The 21,231-nt window shown below is 35.3% G+C and overlaps 1 protein-coding gene across 1 annotated transcript in view; it reads left to right on the top strand.

The window, feature by feature from the left end:
• The window catches only part of LOC132498750 (solute carrier organic anion transporter family member 1B3-like), a 62,192-nt gene that overhangs the window by 12,775 nt on the left and 28,186 nt on the right, over window positions 1–21,231 (top strand). The window contains exons 2-3 of the mRNA XM_060112805.1: window positions 13,518–13,659; window positions 16,711–16,843. Coding sequence (XP_059968788.1) covers window positions 13,518–13,659; window positions 16,711–16,843 — 275 coding nt within the window. The remainder of the gene's footprint in view (window positions 1–13,517; window positions 13,660–16,710; window positions 16,844–21,231) is intronic.

Below are 21,231 nucleotides of genomic sequence, written 5' to 3' on the forward strand. Positions count from 1 at the left end.
GTAACCTATAAAGGAACAAATATTTCTCAGCAGAAACTCTACAGGCCAGGACAGAGTGGAATGACATTTTAAAAATACTGAAAGAAAAAAACTGTCATGGACGAGGGGAAGATGGCGGAAGAGTAAGACGCAGAGATCACCTTCCTCCCCACAGATACACCAGAAAAAAACTGTCAGCCTAAAACACCCTATCCAACAAAGTTATCATTCAGATATGAAGGAGAAATTAAGACTTTTCTAGACAAACAAAAGTTGAGAGAGTTCATCAATACTAGACCTGCTTTGTGAGAAATGTTGAAAAGAGGTATTTTACCAGAAACAAAAAGGCAAAACTACACAAAACTTTGAGTAAGGTGATAAATAGAATCAGAAAATTGCAACTACATATCAGAATAGGTTTTATAGCATAAAGGTTAAAGAAGAAAAGTAATAAAAATAACTATAGCTACTTCAATTTGTTAACAAACTCACAACATAAAAAGGGGTAATTTGAGACAAAAAAACCCAGAAAAGTTGAAGAGGAAAATGGCAGACTCCTATAGGCAAATGAAGATAAGGTTCTATCAGCAGAAAAAGGATTATTTTATCTATGAGATACGTTAAACGAACCTCATGGTAACCATGAAACATAAATCTAGAGCAGAAATGCAAAACATAAAAACGATGAAACAAAAAATGAATTCTCCCCAAAATTCAAAAAAGATATTACACCTATCCTTCTCAAATTCTTCCAAAAATTTGAAGAGGAGAGAACACTTCTTGACTAATTTTATGAGGCCAATATTACCCTGATGCCAAAACCAGGCAAGGATGACACAAAAAGTAACACAGACTAATATCTCATATGGTCATAGATGCAAAAACCCTCAACAAAATATTAGGAAACTGAATATAACAATACACTAAAAGGATCCTATACTCTGATCAAGTGGTTTTTATTCCAGGGATGCAAGGATGGTTCAACCTCTGCAAATCAATCAATGTGATACACCACATAAAGAAAATGAAGGATAAATATTATATGACTATCTCAATAGATGCAGAAAAAGCATTTGACAGGATTCAACACCCATTTATGATAAAAAAAATTCCTCAATAAAATGGGTATTGAAGGAATGTACTTCATCATAATAAAGGCCATAAATGACAAACCCACAGCTTACATCATAATCATCTGTAAAAAACTGAGAGTTATCCTTCTAAGATCAGGAACAATACAAGAATGACCACTTTTACCACTCTTATTGAACATAGTATTGAAAGTCCTAGCCAGAGAAATTAGGCAAGAAAAAAGGGGTATCCAAACTGAAAAGGAAAAAGTAAAACTGCCACTATTTGTGAATGACATAATTTTATAGAGAGAAAACCATAGAGTCCCCCAAAATGTTATTATAAGTAATAAATAAATGAGTAAAGTTGTAGGATACAAATCAATACACAAAAATCTGTTGTGTTTCTATATGCTAACAAATGAGCTAGCTGAAAGAGAAACAAGAAAACAATCCTATGAAGAAAATACCTAGGAATAAATTTAAGCAAGGAGGCTAAAGACCTGTACATTGAAAACTCTAAAACATTGATGAATGAAATTGAAGACAACACACAAAAAAATGGAGAAATATTTTGTGCTGATGAATTGGAAGAATTAACGTTGTTAAAATGTCCATATTACCTAAAACAATCTATAGATTCAATGCAATCCCTATCAAACTCCCAATGATATCTTTCACAGAAATAGAACCAAAAAGAAGTCCTAAAATTTGTATGGAACCACAAAAAACCCCAAATAGCTAAAACAATCCTGAGAACGAAGGACAAAGCAGCTTGAGGTATCACACTCCCTGATATCAAAGTATATTACAAAACTATAGTATGTAAAACAGTATGGTATTAAAAAAACACATAGATCAATGTAACAGAATTGAGAGCCCAGAAATAAACCCACACATATACAAACAATTGACTTATAACAAAGGAGTAAAGAACATACTGAAGAAAGGATAGCCTCTTAAGTAAATGATTTTGGAGAAACTGGAAAGCCACATGTAATGACACTAGACCACTACCTCACACTATACACAAAAATCAACTCAAAATGGATCAGAATTAAATGTAAGAACGGAAATCATAAAACTCCTAGAAGAAAAGATAAGCAATACACTCTTTGGCATTGGCCTTAGCAATAACTTTCTGGATATGTCTCCTCAGGCAAGGGAAACAAAAGCAAAAATAAACAAATGAGACTATATCAAACTAAAGAACTGCACAACAAAGGGCACCATCAACAAAATGAAAAGGCAACCCACTGAGTGGGAGAAGATATTTGCAACTCATATGTCTGCTAAGGGGTTAATATGCAAAATATATAAAGAACTCATAGAACTTAATGACAACAACAACACACCTGATTAAAAAATGGGCAGAGGAGCTGAATACACATTTATCCAAAGAATACATACAGATGGCCAACAGGCACACTGAAAGATGTTCAACACCACTAATTATTTGGGAATTGCAAATCAAAACCACAATGAGATATCACCTTACACATGTCAGAATGTCTATTGTTAAAAAAAAAATAAAAAATAAAAAATGTTGGCAAAGATGTGGAGAAGAAGGAACCCTTGGGCACTGTTGGTGAGAATGTAATACTTGGGAAACAGGACAGAGCTTCTTTAAAAAGTTAAATATAGAACTATCATATGATCCAGCAATTCCACTCCTGGGTATTTATCCAAAGAAAACAAAAACACTGATTCAAAAAGATATATCACCCCTATGTTCATTGAAGCATTATTTATTGATTAATTTATTTATTTTTGCTGTGTTGGGTCTTCGTTTCTGTGCGAGGGCTTTCTCTAGTTGTGGCAAGCGGGGGCCACTCTTCATCGTGGTGTGCAGGCCTCTCACTATCGCAGCCTCTCTTGTTGTGGAGCACAGGCTCCAGACTCACAGGCTCAGTAGTCGTGGCTCATGGGCCTAGTTGCTACACGGCATGTGGGATCCTCCCAGAGCAGGGCTCAAACCCATGTCCCCTGCATTAGCAGGCAGATTCTCAACCACTGCACCACCAGGGAAGCCCCCATTGCAGCATTATTTATGATTGCCAAGATATGGAGCAACCTAAGTGCTCATGGATACAGGAATAGATAAGGAAGGTGTTGTATGAATATAGAATAGAATACTACTCGGCCATTAAAAAGATGAATTCTTGCCCTTTGCAACAACATAGATGGACCTTGAGGGTATTATACTAAGTGAAATAAGTCAGATGGAGAAAGACAAATACCATATAATTTCACTCATATGCTGAATATGAAATACAAACAAACTAAAAACAAAATAGATGAACAAACCAGACCAAAGAAAAGCAAACACTATGGATACAGAGAACAAAGCAGTGGTTAACAAAGGAAAATGGGTGCAAGGTGGTGCAAAATGGTAAAAGGGGACACTAAATTTTTAGTGGTTGGCATGCTGTAGTATATAGTAGAAATATAATGTTGTACACATGAAACTTACATAATGTTATAAAATATAGTATTATAAGCCAGTTACCTCAAAAAGAAGATTAATTAAAAGATGGTAAAACTTATACTTGAAAGGCAGAGAAGATGTTAGAGGTAGTTTTCAACAGGTTGTTGAAAGCAAAGAAAGATCAAATGCAATTTATAATATTCAGTGAAAATAAGTTTGCATCCCAGTTAAACAAGCTAAAAGAACGTCCTTATAACACTAAATTGTCATGAAAAATAAACACATTTTAAAAAGTAAGAACTCTGAGAATAATAACGTGAAAACAATGAAGGAATAAATTTCCACACATATTAATTAGTGTATACACTCATCCTATATTTGCCTGACTTCTTACCATTCCTAAGAATACTAACTTATTAAAGATATTTCAAATAGAAAATCAGTTAATCAATAATAGTTTGCTTTTGTTTTTAACTCAATTCATAAAATCAGAGTAAAGCTTTTGAAAGGTCTTCCTTCAAAGGTGAAACTTCTAATATTATTGTAAGCACTATTATATATTTAACTTATAAATTCAACATTAATAATAAAATATGTTTTCTTGTGGTGCTCGTACAAATACAAATTTTACTGGACGATAAGAGTAACTGTAAAAAACAATTTACTAAAACAAAAAAATAATGGAGCAGAATGTTTTTAGAACTGATTAAAATGAATTTATAATCCATAATTGTGTCTGGTCTGAGATATTCTACCAGTTGAATTGAAGCTGTCATCAACAGTTACATACATATGTGAATAATTGAATATAAAAGTTTTGGGAAGAAACTGATCTTTGTTATAAAAATAAGTATCCTTCAATGACATTGGACATATTCATAAATTAATCCTGTAAATTATCTTTGCACTTTCCTCAAAATAGGATTGAATTCTTTGATAAAAATATTTAATGAGGGGCTTCCCTGGTGGCGCAGTGGTTGAGAGTCTGCCTGCCGATGCAGGGGACACGGGTTCGTGCCCCGGTCCAGGAAGATCCAACATGCTGCGGAGCAGCTGGGCCCGTGAGCCGTGGCCACTGAGCCTGCGCATCCAGAGCCTGTGCTCCGCGACGGGAGAGGCCACAGTGGTGGGAGGCCCGCATACCGCAAAAAAAAAAAAAAAAAAAAAAAAAAAAAAAATTAATGAAAGGCTTCCCTGGTGGCGCAGTGGTTGGGGGTCCGCCTGCCGATGCAGGGGATGCGGGTTTGTGTCCCAGTCTGGGAGGATCCCGCGTGCCGCGGAGCGACTGGGCCCGTGGGTCATGGCTGCTGGGCCTATACATCCGGGGCCTGTGCTCCGCAGCGGGAGAGGCCGCAGCAGTGAGAGGCCCGTGTACTGAAAAAAAAAAAAAAAAAAAAAATTAATGAAGAGTCAAAAACTTCCATTTAAAAAACTTTTTGTATATTGCAATTACTGAAATCACAATTTTTGCAAACTTAATGTTAAGAGCTGAACAAATTAATTGGTTAGAGATCATATAATGTACAAAATGTAATTTTGTAATTCTAAAATTGTATTTTACAATATCTTGACATATGGAAAAATTATTTTAATACATGTATTATTTGAATTGGATAAATGTATATTCTTTATCTGAATAAAAAGTAACTGAATATACCTATAATTTTCCAGTGACAAAAATTGGCAAATGTTAAAGAAAACATAAATTTTTCTTATATAAATATTTTTCAAGAAAGATACTCTAAAGAGAGGCAAAAATGATAGCACCTGTGATATTTAGAATAAAAAATGTACATAGGTAAATATTTTTAAAAAGGAATTGAGAATATTTCCACTTAGCACAATTTGCTGTGGGCTTATTAAGGGAATATTTTCTTCATTAAAAATATTATGATCTACAGAGAAGAGTCAATTGAAATGTTGACAATTTCAAATTCAGTAATCATAAAATGCAATTTTTTTTCAGTAATCATAAAATGCAATTTTGATGAAGATTTCAGATAATTTTTTTAATAAACTAAAATGTCTAAGACTAATTTGAAAATTATCCTTCAGAAAAATAATAGTGACATAGTAATGGAGATACTCATAAGAAACTGAATAAGATACATGGATATACATGGATACATATTGGCATACATAAAAATATACTAATATATCCACCAAGAATAATTATACTGTTCCAGTTTATATGATAAATTATATATTTACACTAGATATAAGAGAGATACAAACCAAATTCCTATTAGGCAATATACAGCTTCACTAAAGAGGTGTCACTGCAGTGGGTATTGAAAAGTTGAATTCAGGGGCTTCCCTGGTGGCGCAGTGGTTGAGAGTCCGCCTGCCAATGCAGGGGATGCGGGTTCGTGCCCCAGTCAGGGAAGATCCCACATGCCACCGAGCAGCTGGGCCCGTGAGCCATGGCCGCTGAGCCTGCGCGTCCGGAGCCTGTGCTCCGCAGCGGGAGAGGCCACAACAGTGAGAGGCCTGCGTACAGCAAATAAATAAATGAATAAATAAATAAAAAATAAATAAAAGTATAAAAAGTTGAATTCATGGAAACAGCATAGAATGGTGGTTGCTAGAACCAGAGGGTGTGGGAAATTGGGTGATGTTGGTCAAAGGGTATAAACTTTCTGTTATAAGATACATAAGTTCTGGGGATCTAGTGTACAGCATGATGACTCTAGTTAACAATATTGTATTATATACTTGAAATTTCCTAAGACAGTATATCTAAATGTTCTCACTACAAAAATAAAACATAGGTAGCTATGTGAGGTGATTAATGTGTTAACTAATTTTATTGTTCTAATCGTTTCACAATTTATGCATATGTCAATTGCAATGTTATACACATTAAATTTATACAATTTTATTTGTCAATCATACTTCAATAAAGTTGGAAAAATAAAATTACATGCAGTATTCCCATTGCTGCAAATGGAGGAAAGCAGGCAGACTACTACAAATAAACCAAGTGAGACGTAACAAGGATCTAACTTAGGAAAATAAGGAGATGAAGGAAAAGTGGGTTAGTATATTAGATCCAAGAACTGTTTTGCTTTTCGTGTGTGAAATACTTGTGTTCAAATCACAGTTCTGCTACAGTTTTAGCCTTATTCCCCTAGTTAAATAACTTTGCATCTCTAAACTTTATTATTCTTACTTGTAAAATGAAGAGAGTAATGCATACCATGCAAGGATTTTGTGAGCATTAGAAATAATACTTCTAGAATACCTGGAACAGTCCTAGCAAATATTAGCTTCCACATAACACAATTCACATTCATATCCTTCCTGTATTAGTTGGAAAGAGAAATATCCAGTGGATGGGGAGATATTAAGTTTTCTGTAGGATGTCTGATGCAAACCTTCATCTTTATCTCTGCTATCAAATATTTTTGAAAGCTATATTGACTATTGATAGTTTCTACTTATGCAAGTTTGGAGACTTACTAAGATTTATGTCATAGGAAAGCATAGGTTACAAAGAGAGAACACACACAACACCTATCCAGAAGATGTGGCATAAATTAACATCTTGATTATGCATATTATTTCAGATACTGTATTTTTTCTCATTCTTATAGCTTCTTTTTACAGTTTTTTTGTGTGTGAAATTTTCTATTTTCATTCATTGTGAGATAACTTTCCTTTACATCAAAGAGCTCAGTTAGATTAGTTGCTTTAAAATTCTTGTCCAGGGCTTCCGTGGTGGCTCAGTGGTTGAGAATCTGCCTGCTAATGCAGGGGACACGGGTTCGAGCCCTGGTCTGGGAGGATCCCACATGCCGCGGAGCAACTAGGCCTGTGAGCCACAACTACTGAGCCTTTGTGTCTGGAGCCTGTGCTCCACAACAAGAGAGGCCACGGTAGTGAGAGGCTCGCGCACCCCGATGAAGAGTGGCCCCCACTTGCCACAACTAGAGAAAGCCCTCGCACAGAAACGAAGACCCAACACAGCAAAAATAAATTAATTAATTAATAAACTCCTACCCCCATCTTCTAAAAAAAAAAAAATTCTTGTCCAGTAATACTAACATATGTGTAATCTCAGGGTTAGTCTTGGTTGACTGTTATCTTTCTTGAGAAATGGTCACATTTTCTTGGTTCTTCATATGCTGGTAATTTTGAACATTGTTACATTCTTCCAAAGGGTGTTGATATTTTTTTTGTTTTGTTTTACAAGGCAATTAAATTTGTTGACCTGAAACTGCAAACTCTATCTCTTAGGAAATAGTTCAAATCTCAATTAAATTACTTTATCCATAGGGCTAACTTGAGTTGCCCTGTTCATGAATAGTTCAGAGGTCAAAAATTTGGACAGTTTATATGCAGAATTTGGGGCTCCCCATTCTCTGGATCTCTCCTTCATGAGATTCTCCCCTAAATTTTAACCTAAACTCTTCTTTCTCATTCTTCAGGCCACAAGGACTGATTTTTCTAAAAGAATTTTAGCTTTTGTGAATAATGCTAACTGTGACCTTACCTTAAAGCCATAAGAATGAGAAATTAACCTTAGGCATTTCCTTCTTTTAAGGGTCAACCCCTGTCCAGAATCTGACTGCTTTTGTTTGCTCTCCCAAGCTTTTGGGTGTTTTTTGTTTTCCCCTGACTTTACAATGGTTATTTGCTGCAGGATCAGTCCAGCGGGAACTTATTCAGCTATATTGGAAGTGGAAATAGTTATAAGTATTTAAAAATCACCCTGGGTGTGGTGTGAAAAAGAGTTGACAGTGAGGAAAGAGACACCAGTTAGAAATAGTAGTATTCTGGGTGTAAGATGATGGACATTTGAGGTAGGAATATAAAGCGAAGCATATTAAAAAGAGAGATGTTTATAAGATTAAATATTTAGCTTTGGGGAACTGATTGGATGTGATATATAAGAGAGTAGATTCTAAGTGGTGACACAGGAAAGGAGGTGAAAGGGGAAGAAGAAAAGGATGCAATCTGAACATTAAAACCAAAATGGAGCTCTAAAGCAGGCACTTTGGAACAGCAGCCTAAACCTCAGCAAAAGCAAGCTTGGCTTAAAATATAGATTTGGCAATCATCAGCATTTAGGTGGCAATAAAAACAATGACAATTTATGAGTTTTTCCAGAAAGAGTATGTAGATAAAAAGAGAAGAGAGTTTGAAACAAAACGCTGAAATAAAGTTTGGAATAGCCAAAGTATCCTAGGCCTGCTGAGGATAGTTTAAAAGATGATGTGAAAAATAAGATCTGATTCATGCAAACGTAAGCAACTCTCAGTTTTGACTGGAAAAAATGAGAGAGAGTTATGGAAAAGTGAGGATGCAGTGGGGCAGGAGGAGGTTTTTTAATGGAATAAGCCTGAATATGGATTAATTGTACAGTTATCCCCTGGTAAATCTCAAAACTACTTCCAGACAAAACTCTCTCTTGAGCACAAACCCTGCCTTAGTTGTGTCTATTTGGTAGATATTTATTTTTAGACATCTCAAATTTGAGTTTTGAAAAGATGATTTCATTGTCTTTAACCCTAAGACTTCTCTTTTTCTCAACCCCAATAATAGTATTACTACATACAATTATAGAAACTATAAAACAAAATCAGAATACTTATTTTCCATTATTCCCACATCTTATTGGTTCTCCTCTTAAACTTCTTCCGAGTGTGTCAGTAACCTTTTAGTCCCCTCTTCCCATCTCTGCTCATCTTTTTTTCTGAAATCAGCTTTCTAATTAATTTATTTGCCATAAATTCATTTTCCTCATGGCTACCAGATTTAGCCCTCTAAAATTTAATCTCCTTACATCACATTTAAAAATGCAGATTGATCTCCCAATGGTTGGCATACTTCTATCCTTATATTCCACCCACAGATTTTCATTTTGTTTTTCAAATGATCTGTGTTCTTCCACTACTCTGGGGCTTTTCAGGTGTTTCCTATTTTGTTTTAAATGTTTATTTCTTCTTCAGTTTCTAAGCTTCTATTAACCCCTAAAGACTTAGTTTAAATGTTAGCACGTCTATAGAAACTTTGATCTGTGTAGACAGAATTAATCACTTTTTTCTGTGTACTCATAAATTTAAAACTGTATAGCAATTACAGTACTCATTACATTATTATACTGGCATTAATTGTTTATTGGCCCAGGGAAACATTAGTTCTTTGGGGGCATTTATTACATCCTAATTGTTTTTATTTCCCTTCTTACTCTGTGCCTGTCTCAACCCCAAGGTTTAGTGGAGGAACGGCCATATTGTAGTTGCTCAATAAATGTTTGCTGAGTAAATTTGTTTGAGGTTCCTGTGAGTTAACTGAGTTCATCATGGCTGTATATATGGCAATGTAGAAACTTGGAAATGTCTTCTGACCTTAATTCTAAGACTCTTGCCATCATAAACAAAGGACTGACCTGCCACGACTGCAGGTAAATATAGACTTTACCTCTTATCTCAATGCTAGCTGTGTCTTTCTGCCTGTGATATTTTAAAATCTATTTGATGATTGTGAACATTAGTATCTCTGTTTTGAAATCTCTCAATCTTAAATTCTCGATCCTTATGCTTTGGTCTTTTAATATATTTCATTGCAGATTTCAGTTTTATTATTATTTAATTTTTTATGTTCTGAGAAAATCATCATATCATTCTTTCTCTGAACTTCAGCCTCACATTAGGAACATAGTTAAAAATGCCCATCTCTCAGGGTTATAGTTAGAGTAAAAGAAAGCACATTTATAAATCTGTCTATATTAACTCATTTCATATCCTTCTAAAATCCTAGCTTATTGGAGGAATCCATTGTGTTTGCATCTGTTACCCTTTTCTTCTTTGTAAAACCAATTTAGGATTATACTGTACGAATTTTGACTTTATTGAGTCTCTCTTTTGTCTTGAGCTAATCTTCCTTTTAAGACTGAAGACATGGACATTACAAAATCTTTCTCTGAACTTTTAGAAAGCTGCTCTTATATAGGACAGGTTTTACATCTGGTTATGCTTGTATCTGCTTACTGAGATGTCCTGTTACTTTATGAAACTCCCTCCTCTTTGATTTTACCAATTAGTGTTTTGATGATAAGGATTTAGATAAAAGTTTGCCACAGTATTTCTTTAATAATCAATAAATCATTTTGCCAGTATGCTCATTACTGATTCTGCAGCACCTGAAATAGTGTCTGACAAAAAATGTGTTTGGCTAAATGATCAGAGTCCTATTTTTATTTGACTGAACTTACAGCCAAAAGCTGAATGATGATAGCTCAGAGTGATAATAAAAACAGACATTTCTCAATACTATGTGCCAAAAATTTTATGTATATTATTTTAATTAATCTTCATAACAATTTTACTGTAATTATCTCCATCTAAAAGCTGAGGAAACTAGGAAATGAGAGGTTTCACTACATGTAAGCTCTGTACCAGATTTATAACCTAAATTTGGGGAATAACAATTTATTCAACAACCAAAAAACATTTATTGAATATTTACTCATTATGTGTCAGGCATCTGAGTTTGATAGAGAGCCTGATAACATTTTTTTTCTAGTTATTAGAGAAGGAAAGGCAGAACTTGACTTCTAGCTCAGTACGGCAGACAGAATAATAATGTTGAAGCCATCTCCTCCCCACTCCAATTTTAATAAATAATGTAAAATGTATTAAAGGCAACTTGTAGATGTGCTAGAAAACAAGAAGAGATACATTCTGTAAATCAGAAAGTTATGAGAGTTTTATAAAAAGTAAGAAGTCGAAAGAATTAGGCTAAAGAAAGAAATCACAGCCCAAGACAAGTGCAAGAAAAGAAACCTGAAAAAAAATGGACATGGCTTCCAAGCGTGTTTCAAAGGCAAAAGCCACTGATAATGGGATCAAGAGAGGTCCCAGGGACCACCGACAGGTTGTTGTATAGGGTATTCCACTCAATCAGAGAAAACATGCTTCTTTCCTTGTTTAACATCTCCCCTGATCATCAAATTACTCTCCCCCACTTAGTCCAAGCAGCAAACTGCAGAGACATCTACCCTGGGCAGGAGATAGTGAGCGTGGGCGGATGCCCTCCCGGGCATATGGAGCAGAGCCGTCTCTCAAGTGGCTGGTAACATCATGAAGAAGTGAGATGCCCATATGCAGATTAACTCTTAACTACCCTACTGCTAAAGATTTCTGCCTCTCCATCCCAGATAGTCTTCACAAAGACTGAATATTCAGAGACAAGGAAACGGGGAGCTTCCATATGTAAAACAAAGCAGACAGGCAAGAATCACTAGATATTAGATATTTTCATTCACCACTCTTGAAAGGAGGCAACAAACTCAATAAATTAAAAAATTCTCCCATAGCTGTACACACACACACACACACACATATAATATATATATATATATATATATATATATATATATATATATATATATGCCTTATTTATTTATTTATTTATATTTATATAAAAGAACAGAACTTTAAGTAAAAGGTGGGGAGAGGAACGGAGGAGGGAAGGCTTACCAAGAAGTTCTACATCTGTATAAAACTTCACAGGTCAGGGGACAACACACAGTGAAGTTATGGAAAAAAAATGAAATTATGTAGTAATGTACCACTATCCTTCAGCCAGTAACACTTTGAACATATCCAGTGGGACATGTTACTTCTCTCAGCAAAAGACCACCCATATTTTTTTCAATGGGAAAATGCATTTTTTATTGTGGTAAAACATATAATGTTAAATTTATCATCTTAACCAATTTTTGAAAGTACAGTTCAGTGGTATTAGGTATATTCATATTGTCATACAACAAATCTCTAGACTTTTTCATCCTGCAACACTGAAATTCTATACTTACTAAATACTAATACTCTCTCTTGTCTTCTTTCAGTTTTGGGGAACTGAATTTTTATTTTCTGCTTCTATGATTTTGACTCCTTTATATACTTCATATGGGTGGAATCATACAATATTTGTCCTTTTGTGACTGGTTTATTTCACTAAGCATAATGTTTTTGAGGCTCAGCCATGTTGTAGCATGTGATAGGATTTCCTTACTTTTAAGGCTGCATAATATTCCATTATATGTATATACCATATTTTCCTCATCCATTCATCTGTTGATGGACATTTGGATTGCTTCTACCTCCTGGATATTTTGAGTAACGCTGTGATAAACATGGATGTGCAAATATCTCTTTGAGATCCTTTTTTAAAGTCCTTTGGATATATACCCAGAAGTGGGATCGCTGAATCTTATGATGATCCTGTGACTCTGGGTAATAATACTGAATGTAAAAGGAATTTACTTATGGATATAAATGTGGGTTGTAAGAAAGATGAATAAATAAATTTTGTTAAAATCAAATTGAAAATAAAACATCTATAACCAGTGGGCTTGAAAGTCTTCTATTTTTTTTAGAACACTGACTATATTGCTTTGTTGTCTTCATTTTAATTTGGTTTTCTCCAATATTAGTGAGGTTTTATAAATGAAATTTTTTTCAGCTGACTTCCTGGAAATATTACCTTTGAGAATGTCTAGCTACTCCCCTCACAGCTCGCCTTTGCTGTTCATTTGGGACTAAAGAATAGCTTGTCATCCTGGCCATCTCACATCATTATCTAGCTTCTTAGAAATCAGCTAATGACATTAATTAAAAAATAACAACTTTGACTGTCCTGCTCTAATAATCTGATGTTGTAACCAAGTTAGGAAATGAGGGACTTCCCTGGCGGTCCAGTGGTTAAGGCTCTGTGCTCCCAATGCAGGGGGTGCAGGTTCCATCCCTGGTTGAGGACTAAGATCCCACATACCATGCAGCACGGTTGGAATAACTAACTAAATTGGTTTTAAAAAGAAAGGAAAAAAGAAAATTGTGCTTTATCGGTACAGTGATGTTAATGTTAAAAGGACTAAGAAGTACCATCTGGAATAGAAGAAAGGTGGGTATGCTTTTTATGATAAAAATATTACTAAGTAAAGAAGAAAAGCTATTTTAATTCTACGCATATATAAGCATTATGTGATCTTATGATTAATTATTTTTCCCTTTCCTTCTGCTTTTTCTTAGATGTTCTTGGCAGCCCTGTCACTCAGCTTTATTTCTAAGTCACTAAGTGCAATCATTATGAAAAGTTCCATCACTCAAATAGAAAGGAGATTTGACATATCATCTTCTACTGTTGGCTTAATTGATGGAAGCTTTGAAATGGGTAATTTTTGTTTCTGTTTTGATTATTACTTAGTAACGAGATTTTGAGAGGTATAAAAGTGTTCACATATGTTCTACACCACTGATCCTTAACCAGGGGTAAATTGTCCCCATCCCCACCCCCTGCCCAGGGGCAATTTGGCAATATCTGGAGATATTTTTGGTTGTCATCTCTGAGGATTAGGGAATGTCACTGGCATCTGGTGGTAGAGGCCAGGGATGCCTTGAAACATCCCACAATGCACAAGACAGCCTCCAAAACAAAGAATTACCTAGTCCAGAATGTCAAAAGTGTAGAGGTTAAAAGACCCTGATCTTACACAGACTCATTGCCTGCAAACTAATATTTTGCAGGGCTAAAACTTCTCTTTCTCAAGATGCCCTAGTGCAAAAAAAAGTTGGAGAGAGGATTATGATTCTGATGATTTGAGGAGAGGAGAACAATTTTGAAGCAATCTTTGTTAGGGTCTACTGTTGAAATGCATATAAAATTTGGGGTTAAAAGTCTTTTTTGTTTTTAGAACATTGAGTATATTGTTTTGTTGTCTTCATTTTAATTTGGATTTCTCCAATAATAGTGAGGTTTTATATAATTATTTAACATTCTTTTCTCTTATTTTATGAACTGGTCGCTGATTACCTCTGCCCATTTTCCTTTTCCCCCCACTTTTTAATGATTTGAAGGGATTCAAAAATTATGTCTGTTTTATAGATTACACATTTTTTTTACAAGTTTGCTCTTTATCTTTTAGCCTTTTAAAAAATATACTTGTTTATTGAATGTTTAAAAAATAATTGTGTAAAGGAAGACCCATCTATCTTTTGGTCATGAATTCTGCCTTTTCATGATTCAAGAGGTTATTACACCATACATATCCTTCACTTTTCCACCTTCTAGGTTTAATGAAACCATCTAGAACTTTAGTATTAGACTGTGATTAGCTTTAAATTCTAACTCATTGTATATCTCTTTATATTGAGGAATTGATTCTTATTATCTTTGTTAAACTTTGTAGCTATTTCAAAGCAATTATTTGGACATGGTTATCAGTTTTACTGGTTTCCTTCTTAACACTATTTCTTGAACCTTATGACTTCAAGTCTCATCTTTAGTTTTTCTGGAGTATATCTTCAAGTAGTTTTTTTTTCCAGAAATAATTGAACATAAGACATATTTTCTGAGCCCTTGCATGTTGGAAAATGTATTTATTTTACTAACATAGTCAACTGATAATTTGAGTATGAAATTAAAACTTCAGAATCTTTTTTTCTCAGAACATTTAAAACATTTATCTATTGTGTTATAACACAATATTATACATAAGAAATCATTACCAGTATCATTGTCATGCACTGATAGGACCTCTTCTTTATGCCTGAATTTCAAAAATTTTAACAACATATACCTAGGACGGTGTCTTTTACATTATTTATGCTGGAGAAATGTATAAATTTTAATCTGATGTCTTAAACCTTCCTTTACCTCAGGAAATTTATTTTCTATATTTAAATTTGTCCCTTCCCCTCTATATTCTTCTGAAACATATATGAATATTAAATTTTCTGGCTATTTTTTCACTTCAAGTTTTTCTTTCTAAAATTTGACCTTTTTTTTTCTTGAAACTCCATCAGTCTTTGCTGATGCCATCTTTCATCTTATTGTATCAGGTCCCAATATATACATTTCTGTAGAGTATTTTAAATTTGCAACAATATTTTATTGTTCTCTTATTATTTTTAGTCTGCTAGTTTTTATTTTATGGATGCAACATACCTTTGTACCTCTAGAGATACTAACTGGATTTTTTCAAAGTGTCTTCTCTTCTTAGTTTCCTCATTTAACTGTTTTCTTCATGGGTTACTTTATCTGCTGGTTCAGTTTGGTGCTTTTACTTCATGTTATTTTTTTCCATCAAACGTTCAGTAATTCTTCATTGTTGTCTGTTCGTTATTATACTTGTAGCTCCAGATGGACTGGAATTGGTCATGACCCCCTCCACTTAGACTGGTCTTCTTCCCCTTTTGAATCTAAATAACTTATAGCTAACATTAAATCTCAAGTGACCTCTCCTCCAGGAAACTTTCCTGAAACCTCTAATTAATTTAAGCTTCCCCTTTCTGTGGTCTAAGAGTACTTCTGCCCATTTATCTATTTTTGTCATTGGTAGGTAAGTACTTTTAGAGCAGATACCATGCACTGTTTATTCTTTTCCTCTATTTATGGCTTCTAACCCCATGACAAGTACTTAATAAGAAATTAAAGATTTCTAGGAGTGAATGAAAAATGCATGAATAAATACCTTCCCTCAGGTATTTTTGTCGATTTTTCTCCATTCCAGTACAACCCTTTCAACTCCAAATTCTTCCTAAAATTTTGCTTCACTAATATCGCCAAGTAATTCAAGTACTTTAGTTCTTATCTAAAGTCAATTCTGCTTATTATTAACACCATACGACTTTATAGTGAGTGGCTTAAGGTAAGTGAGTTTCATCTTAATTAAATTACCTGGGACTTCCCCAGTGGTGCAGGGGTTAAGAATCCACCTGCCAATGCAGGGGACACGGGTTCGATCCCTGGTCTGGGAAGATCCCATATGCCACAGAGCAACTCAGCCCATGAGCCAAAACTACTGAGCCCACGTGCCACAAGTACTGATCTCACGTGCCACAACTACAGAGCTCATGTGCTGCAACTACTGAAGCCCACATGCCTAGAGCCCTTGCTCCACAAGAGAAGCCACCACAAGGAGAAGGCTGCACATCACAACAGAGTAGCCCGAGCTCGCTGCAACTAGAGAAAGCCTGCACACAGCAACAAAGACCCAACACAGCCAAAATAAATAAATAAGTAAATAATAAATGAATGAATGAATAAATAAATAAAGGCAGAGTCTATTTTTTAAAAAAATTACCCGATCTTTGAGGAATGGTGCCATGTCTTATGCTCTATTTGTATCCATTCTGTGGCCTTCCATTCTACTGGACACACAATTGGACTCAGTCACTGTTTGCTATAATCAATCATATCAAAATAATTTTGTTTTCTTTCTAGGAAATCTGCTTGTGATTGTATTTGTGAGTTACTTTGGAGCCAAATTACACAGACCAAAACTAATCGGAATTGGTTGCTTCGTTATGGGAGTTGGAAGTATTTTGACTGCTTTACCTCATTTCTTCATGGGATAGTAAGTGGCTCTATGCCATCGATGATCATTTCCTTGTAAATTAATGATAGAATTTTATTTTTTTCCTTTTAAATAAGCAGTCCCCTTTTGAGAAGAATATCCACTAAGAAGAATATCCACTAAGTATGTGTAGAAATGGAGTATATTTTCTATGTAATAATTAAATTGTTTTATCTACCATGACTCTCATTGATATCAAAATATGAATAGCAATAAATGAGTAGTTTCACAGAAAATAAATAAGCTTTTTGTGACTTTTTAGTATGATATGTATTTCATGTCTTTGCCTACAAGATTTTGATAATATTTAATAAGTCTTTGTTACCAAACTCAGGTCCAGCTGCTCACCACTCGAAAATCAATACCTGAGAGGCAATTGTTGGTAGAAAGGCAAGTTGCTTTTAATCAGAATGCCAACAATCTGGGGAGAAGGTGGACTCATGTCCCCCCAAACCAACTCCCATGATTCTGTTTGGCTATAAAAGTTTTTAAAGGGAAAAGGGAAGTAATGTCAGTTAATCATTGAGATAGAGGGTCAAACTCATCACCATCCCCCACTGTGTGCAGGCTTGTTGACTTTTTGTGATTTTTCTTTAGATGCTATCTTGTTCACATAGTTTGTTCATGAGATTACTGAAGGGAGAGCTAGGGAAGAGATCTGGTCATCTGTTAATTACTCATTCTTCATTTCTACTTCTTTGATCTACAGAAAGAACTAACAGGTTAGGCAAGGTATTGTGTGATCAAAAGATTTGAAAGGTGTGCTTGGGTTGGTGATGAGTAGAGTATGGGGCGCCTGATTTAAATGTTAGTTACAATGTAGTTTTGCTAAAGTGACAGGACAAAAGGGCCTCCTGCAGAAACCTCTTTCCTTCCAAAAGCTGCTTACAACTTCACCACTCAACTCACTGCAGTATGGGTTTTCCCACTACCATCTCCACTGAGACTTCTTCCTAAGTCACTGTGTAGTTTTAATTAGAGTCAGATACTAATGACAGAAAACCAAAAATAGTGATTGCTTAAATAAGATAAGAGCTTATTTTTTACATAAAAAATTGCAGCCAACCCAGCCCTTGACTGGCCTTGACTTCACGGTCTAAATTGTGGCAATGTTGTTCCTTGCAACAGGATAGAAAGGAAGAAGAATAAGAAGAAACAGAATGCACACAGGCTGAGACTTAAGAAATATTTTCAGAAACATAACCCTTCTACCAACTTCACATTAGCCAGAACTTTGTTACACCTCACATTCAGATAGAAAGTCATTGGGATAAATAGACTTTACTTCAGGTGTCCCCTTCCCAGCTAAAGATCCCAGGTTCTGTTACCATAGGAGAGAAGAATGGATATTGAGAGCCAATGAGCAGTTTCTGCTAAAGATATCAATTACTTACTCATTATCAATGCCAACAGCCATGCCTTTTGGTTACTATGTTAATTACTCTATTTGACCCTCATAAGTTCTTTCTTCTTCCTGGTGCTATTCCTTATTATTTTCATCACCTTACTCTCTCTTGATTTATTTCCTCCTTTTGGCTTCTCCATCATGCCCATCTTTTCCTTCTGCTATTGACACCATAAGGTCAGTATTGCCTAAGCTCCCTCTTCAATCTTCTTCACTTTTCATTCTACATGATTTGTGTGGAGTACATGCATTAAATGCCACTATCACTGTACACAGTGAGTTTATCTTATACTCAAGATCTATATAACCAACCACCTCGTAGGTATCTCCATGGGTATTGATTTGAGTCTTCTCCATTTTTTACTTGATGAGTCTGGTTAATGGTTTATCAATTTTGTTTATCTTCTCAAAGAACCAGCTTTTAGTTTTATTGATCTTTGCTATTGTTTCCTTCATTTCTTTTTCATTTATTTGTGATCTGATCTTTATGATTTCTTTCCTTCTGCTAACTTTGGGGTTTTGCTGTTCTTCTTCCTCTAATTGCTTTAGGTGTAAGGTTAGGTTGTGTATTTGAGATGTTTCTTGTTTCTTAAGGTAGGATTGTATTGCTATATACTTCCTTCTTAGAACTGCTCTTGATGCATCCCATAGGTTTTGGGTCATTGTGTTTTCATTGTCATTTGTTTTTATTGTCATTTGTTTTTAGGTATTTTTTGATTTCCTCTTTGATTTCTTCAGTGACCTCTTTGTTATTAAGTAGTGTATTGTTTAGCCTCCGTGTGTTTGTATTTTTTACAGATTTTTTCCTGTAATTGATATCTAGTCTCATAGCATTGTGGTTGGAAAAGATACTTGATACGATTTCAAGTTTCTTAAATTTATCAAGGCTTGATTTGTGACCCAAGATATGATCTATCCTGGAGAATGTTCCATGAGCACTTGAGAAGAAAGTGTAATCTGCTCTTTTTGGATGGAATGTCCTATAAATATCAATTAAGTCCACCTTGTTTAATGTATCATGTAAAGCTTATGTTTCCTTATATGTTTCTATTTTGGATGGTCTGTCCATTGGTGAAAGTGGGGTGTTAAAGTCCCCTACTATGTTTGTGTTGCTTTGATTTCCCCATTTATGGCTGTTAGTATTTGCCCTATGTATTGAGGTGCTCCTATGTTGGGTGCATAAATATTTACAGTTGTTACATCTTCTTCTTGGATCGATCCCTTGATCATTATGTAGTGTCATTCTTTGTCTCTTGTAACAGTCTTTATTTTAAAGTCTATTTTCTCTGATATGAGAATTGCTACTCCAGCTTTCTTTTGATTTCCATTTGCAGGGAATATCTTTTTCCATCCCCTCACTTTTAGTCTGTATGTGTCCCTGGGTCTGAAGTGTGTCTCTTGTAGACAGCATATATACGGGTCTTGTTTTTGTATCCATTCAGCCAGTCTATGTCTTTTGGTTGGAGCATTTAATCCATTTACATTTAAGGTAATTATCAATATGTTTGTTCCTATTACCATTTTCTTAATTGTTTTGGGTTTGTTACTGTAGGTCTTTTCCTTTTCTTGTGTTTCCTACTTAGATAAATTCCTTTAGCATTTGTTTTAAAGCTGGTTTGGTGGTGCTGAATTCTCTTAGCTTTTGCTTCTCTGTAAAGGTTTTAATATCTCTGTCAAATCTGAATGAAATCCTTGCTTGGTAGAGTAATCTTGGTTGTTTTCTCTTTCATCAGTTTAAATATGTCTTGCCACTTCCTTCTGGCTTGCAGAATTTCTGCTGAAAGTTCAGCTGTTAAACTTATGGGGATTCCCTTATATGTTATTTGTTGTTTTTCCCTCGCTGCTTTTAATTTTTTCTTTGTACTTAATTTTTGATAGTTTGATTAATATGTGTCTTGGCATGTTTCTCCCTGGATTTATCCTGTATGGAACCCTGCACCTCCTGGACTTGATCGGCTATTTCCTTTCCCATATTAGGGAAGTTTTCAACTATAATCTCTTCAAATATTTTCTGAGTCACTTTCGTTTTCTCTTCTTCTTCCAGGACCCCTATTATTCAAATGTTGGTGCGTTTAATATTGTCCCAGAAGTCTCTAAGACTTTCTTCATTTCCTTTCATTCTTTTCTCTTTATTCTACTCTGCAGTAGTTATTTCCACTATTTTATCTTCCAGGTCACTTATCCATTCTTCTGCCTCAATTATTCTGCTATTGATTCCTTCTAGAGAATTTTAAATTTCATTTATTGTGTTGTTCATCATTGTTTGTTTGCTCTTTAGTTCTTCTAAGTCCTTGTTAGATGTTTCTTGTATTTTCTCCATTTTATTTCCAAGATTTTGGATCATCTTTACTATCATTACTCTGAATTCTTTTTCAGGTAGACCACATATTTCCTCTTCATTTGTTTGGTCTGGTGGGGTTTTACCTTGCTCCCGCATCTGTTGTGTGTTTCTCTGTCTTCTCATTTTGCTTAACTTACTGTGCTTGGGGTCTCCTTTTTGCAGGCTACAGGTTTGTAGTTCTCGTTGTTTTTGGTGCCTAAGGTGGCTAAGGTTGGTTCAGTGGCTTGTGTAGGTTTCTTGGTGGAGGGGACTAGTGCCTGTGTTCTGGTGTATGAGGCTGGATCTTGTCTTCCTGGTGGGCAAGACCAGGTTTGGTGGTGTGTTTTACAATGTGTGTGACCTTATTATGATTTTAGGCAGCCTCTCTGCTAATTGGTGGGGTTTTGTTCCTGTCTTGCTAGTTGTTTGGCATAGGGTGTCCAGCACTGTAGCTTGCTCGTCATTGAGTGGAGCTGGGTCTTAGCGTTGAGTTGGAGATCTCTGGGAGAGCTTTCGCCATTTGATATTATGTGCAGCCAGGAGGTCTCTGGTGGACAAAGGTCCTGAACTCAGCTCTCCCACCTCAGAGGCACAGGCCTGACACCCGGCCGGAGCACCAAGACGCTGTCAGCCACCCAGCTCAGAAGAAAAGAGAGAGAGAAA

This window comes from Mesoplodon densirostris, chromosome 11 (genome assembly GCF_025265405.1).
Source record: "Mesoplodon densirostris isolate mMesDen1 chromosome 11, mMesDen1 primary haplotype, whole genome shotgun sequence".
Classification (NCBI taxonomy): Eukaryota; Metazoa; Chordata; class Mammalia; order Artiodactyla; family Ziphiidae; genus Mesoplodon; species Mesoplodon densirostris.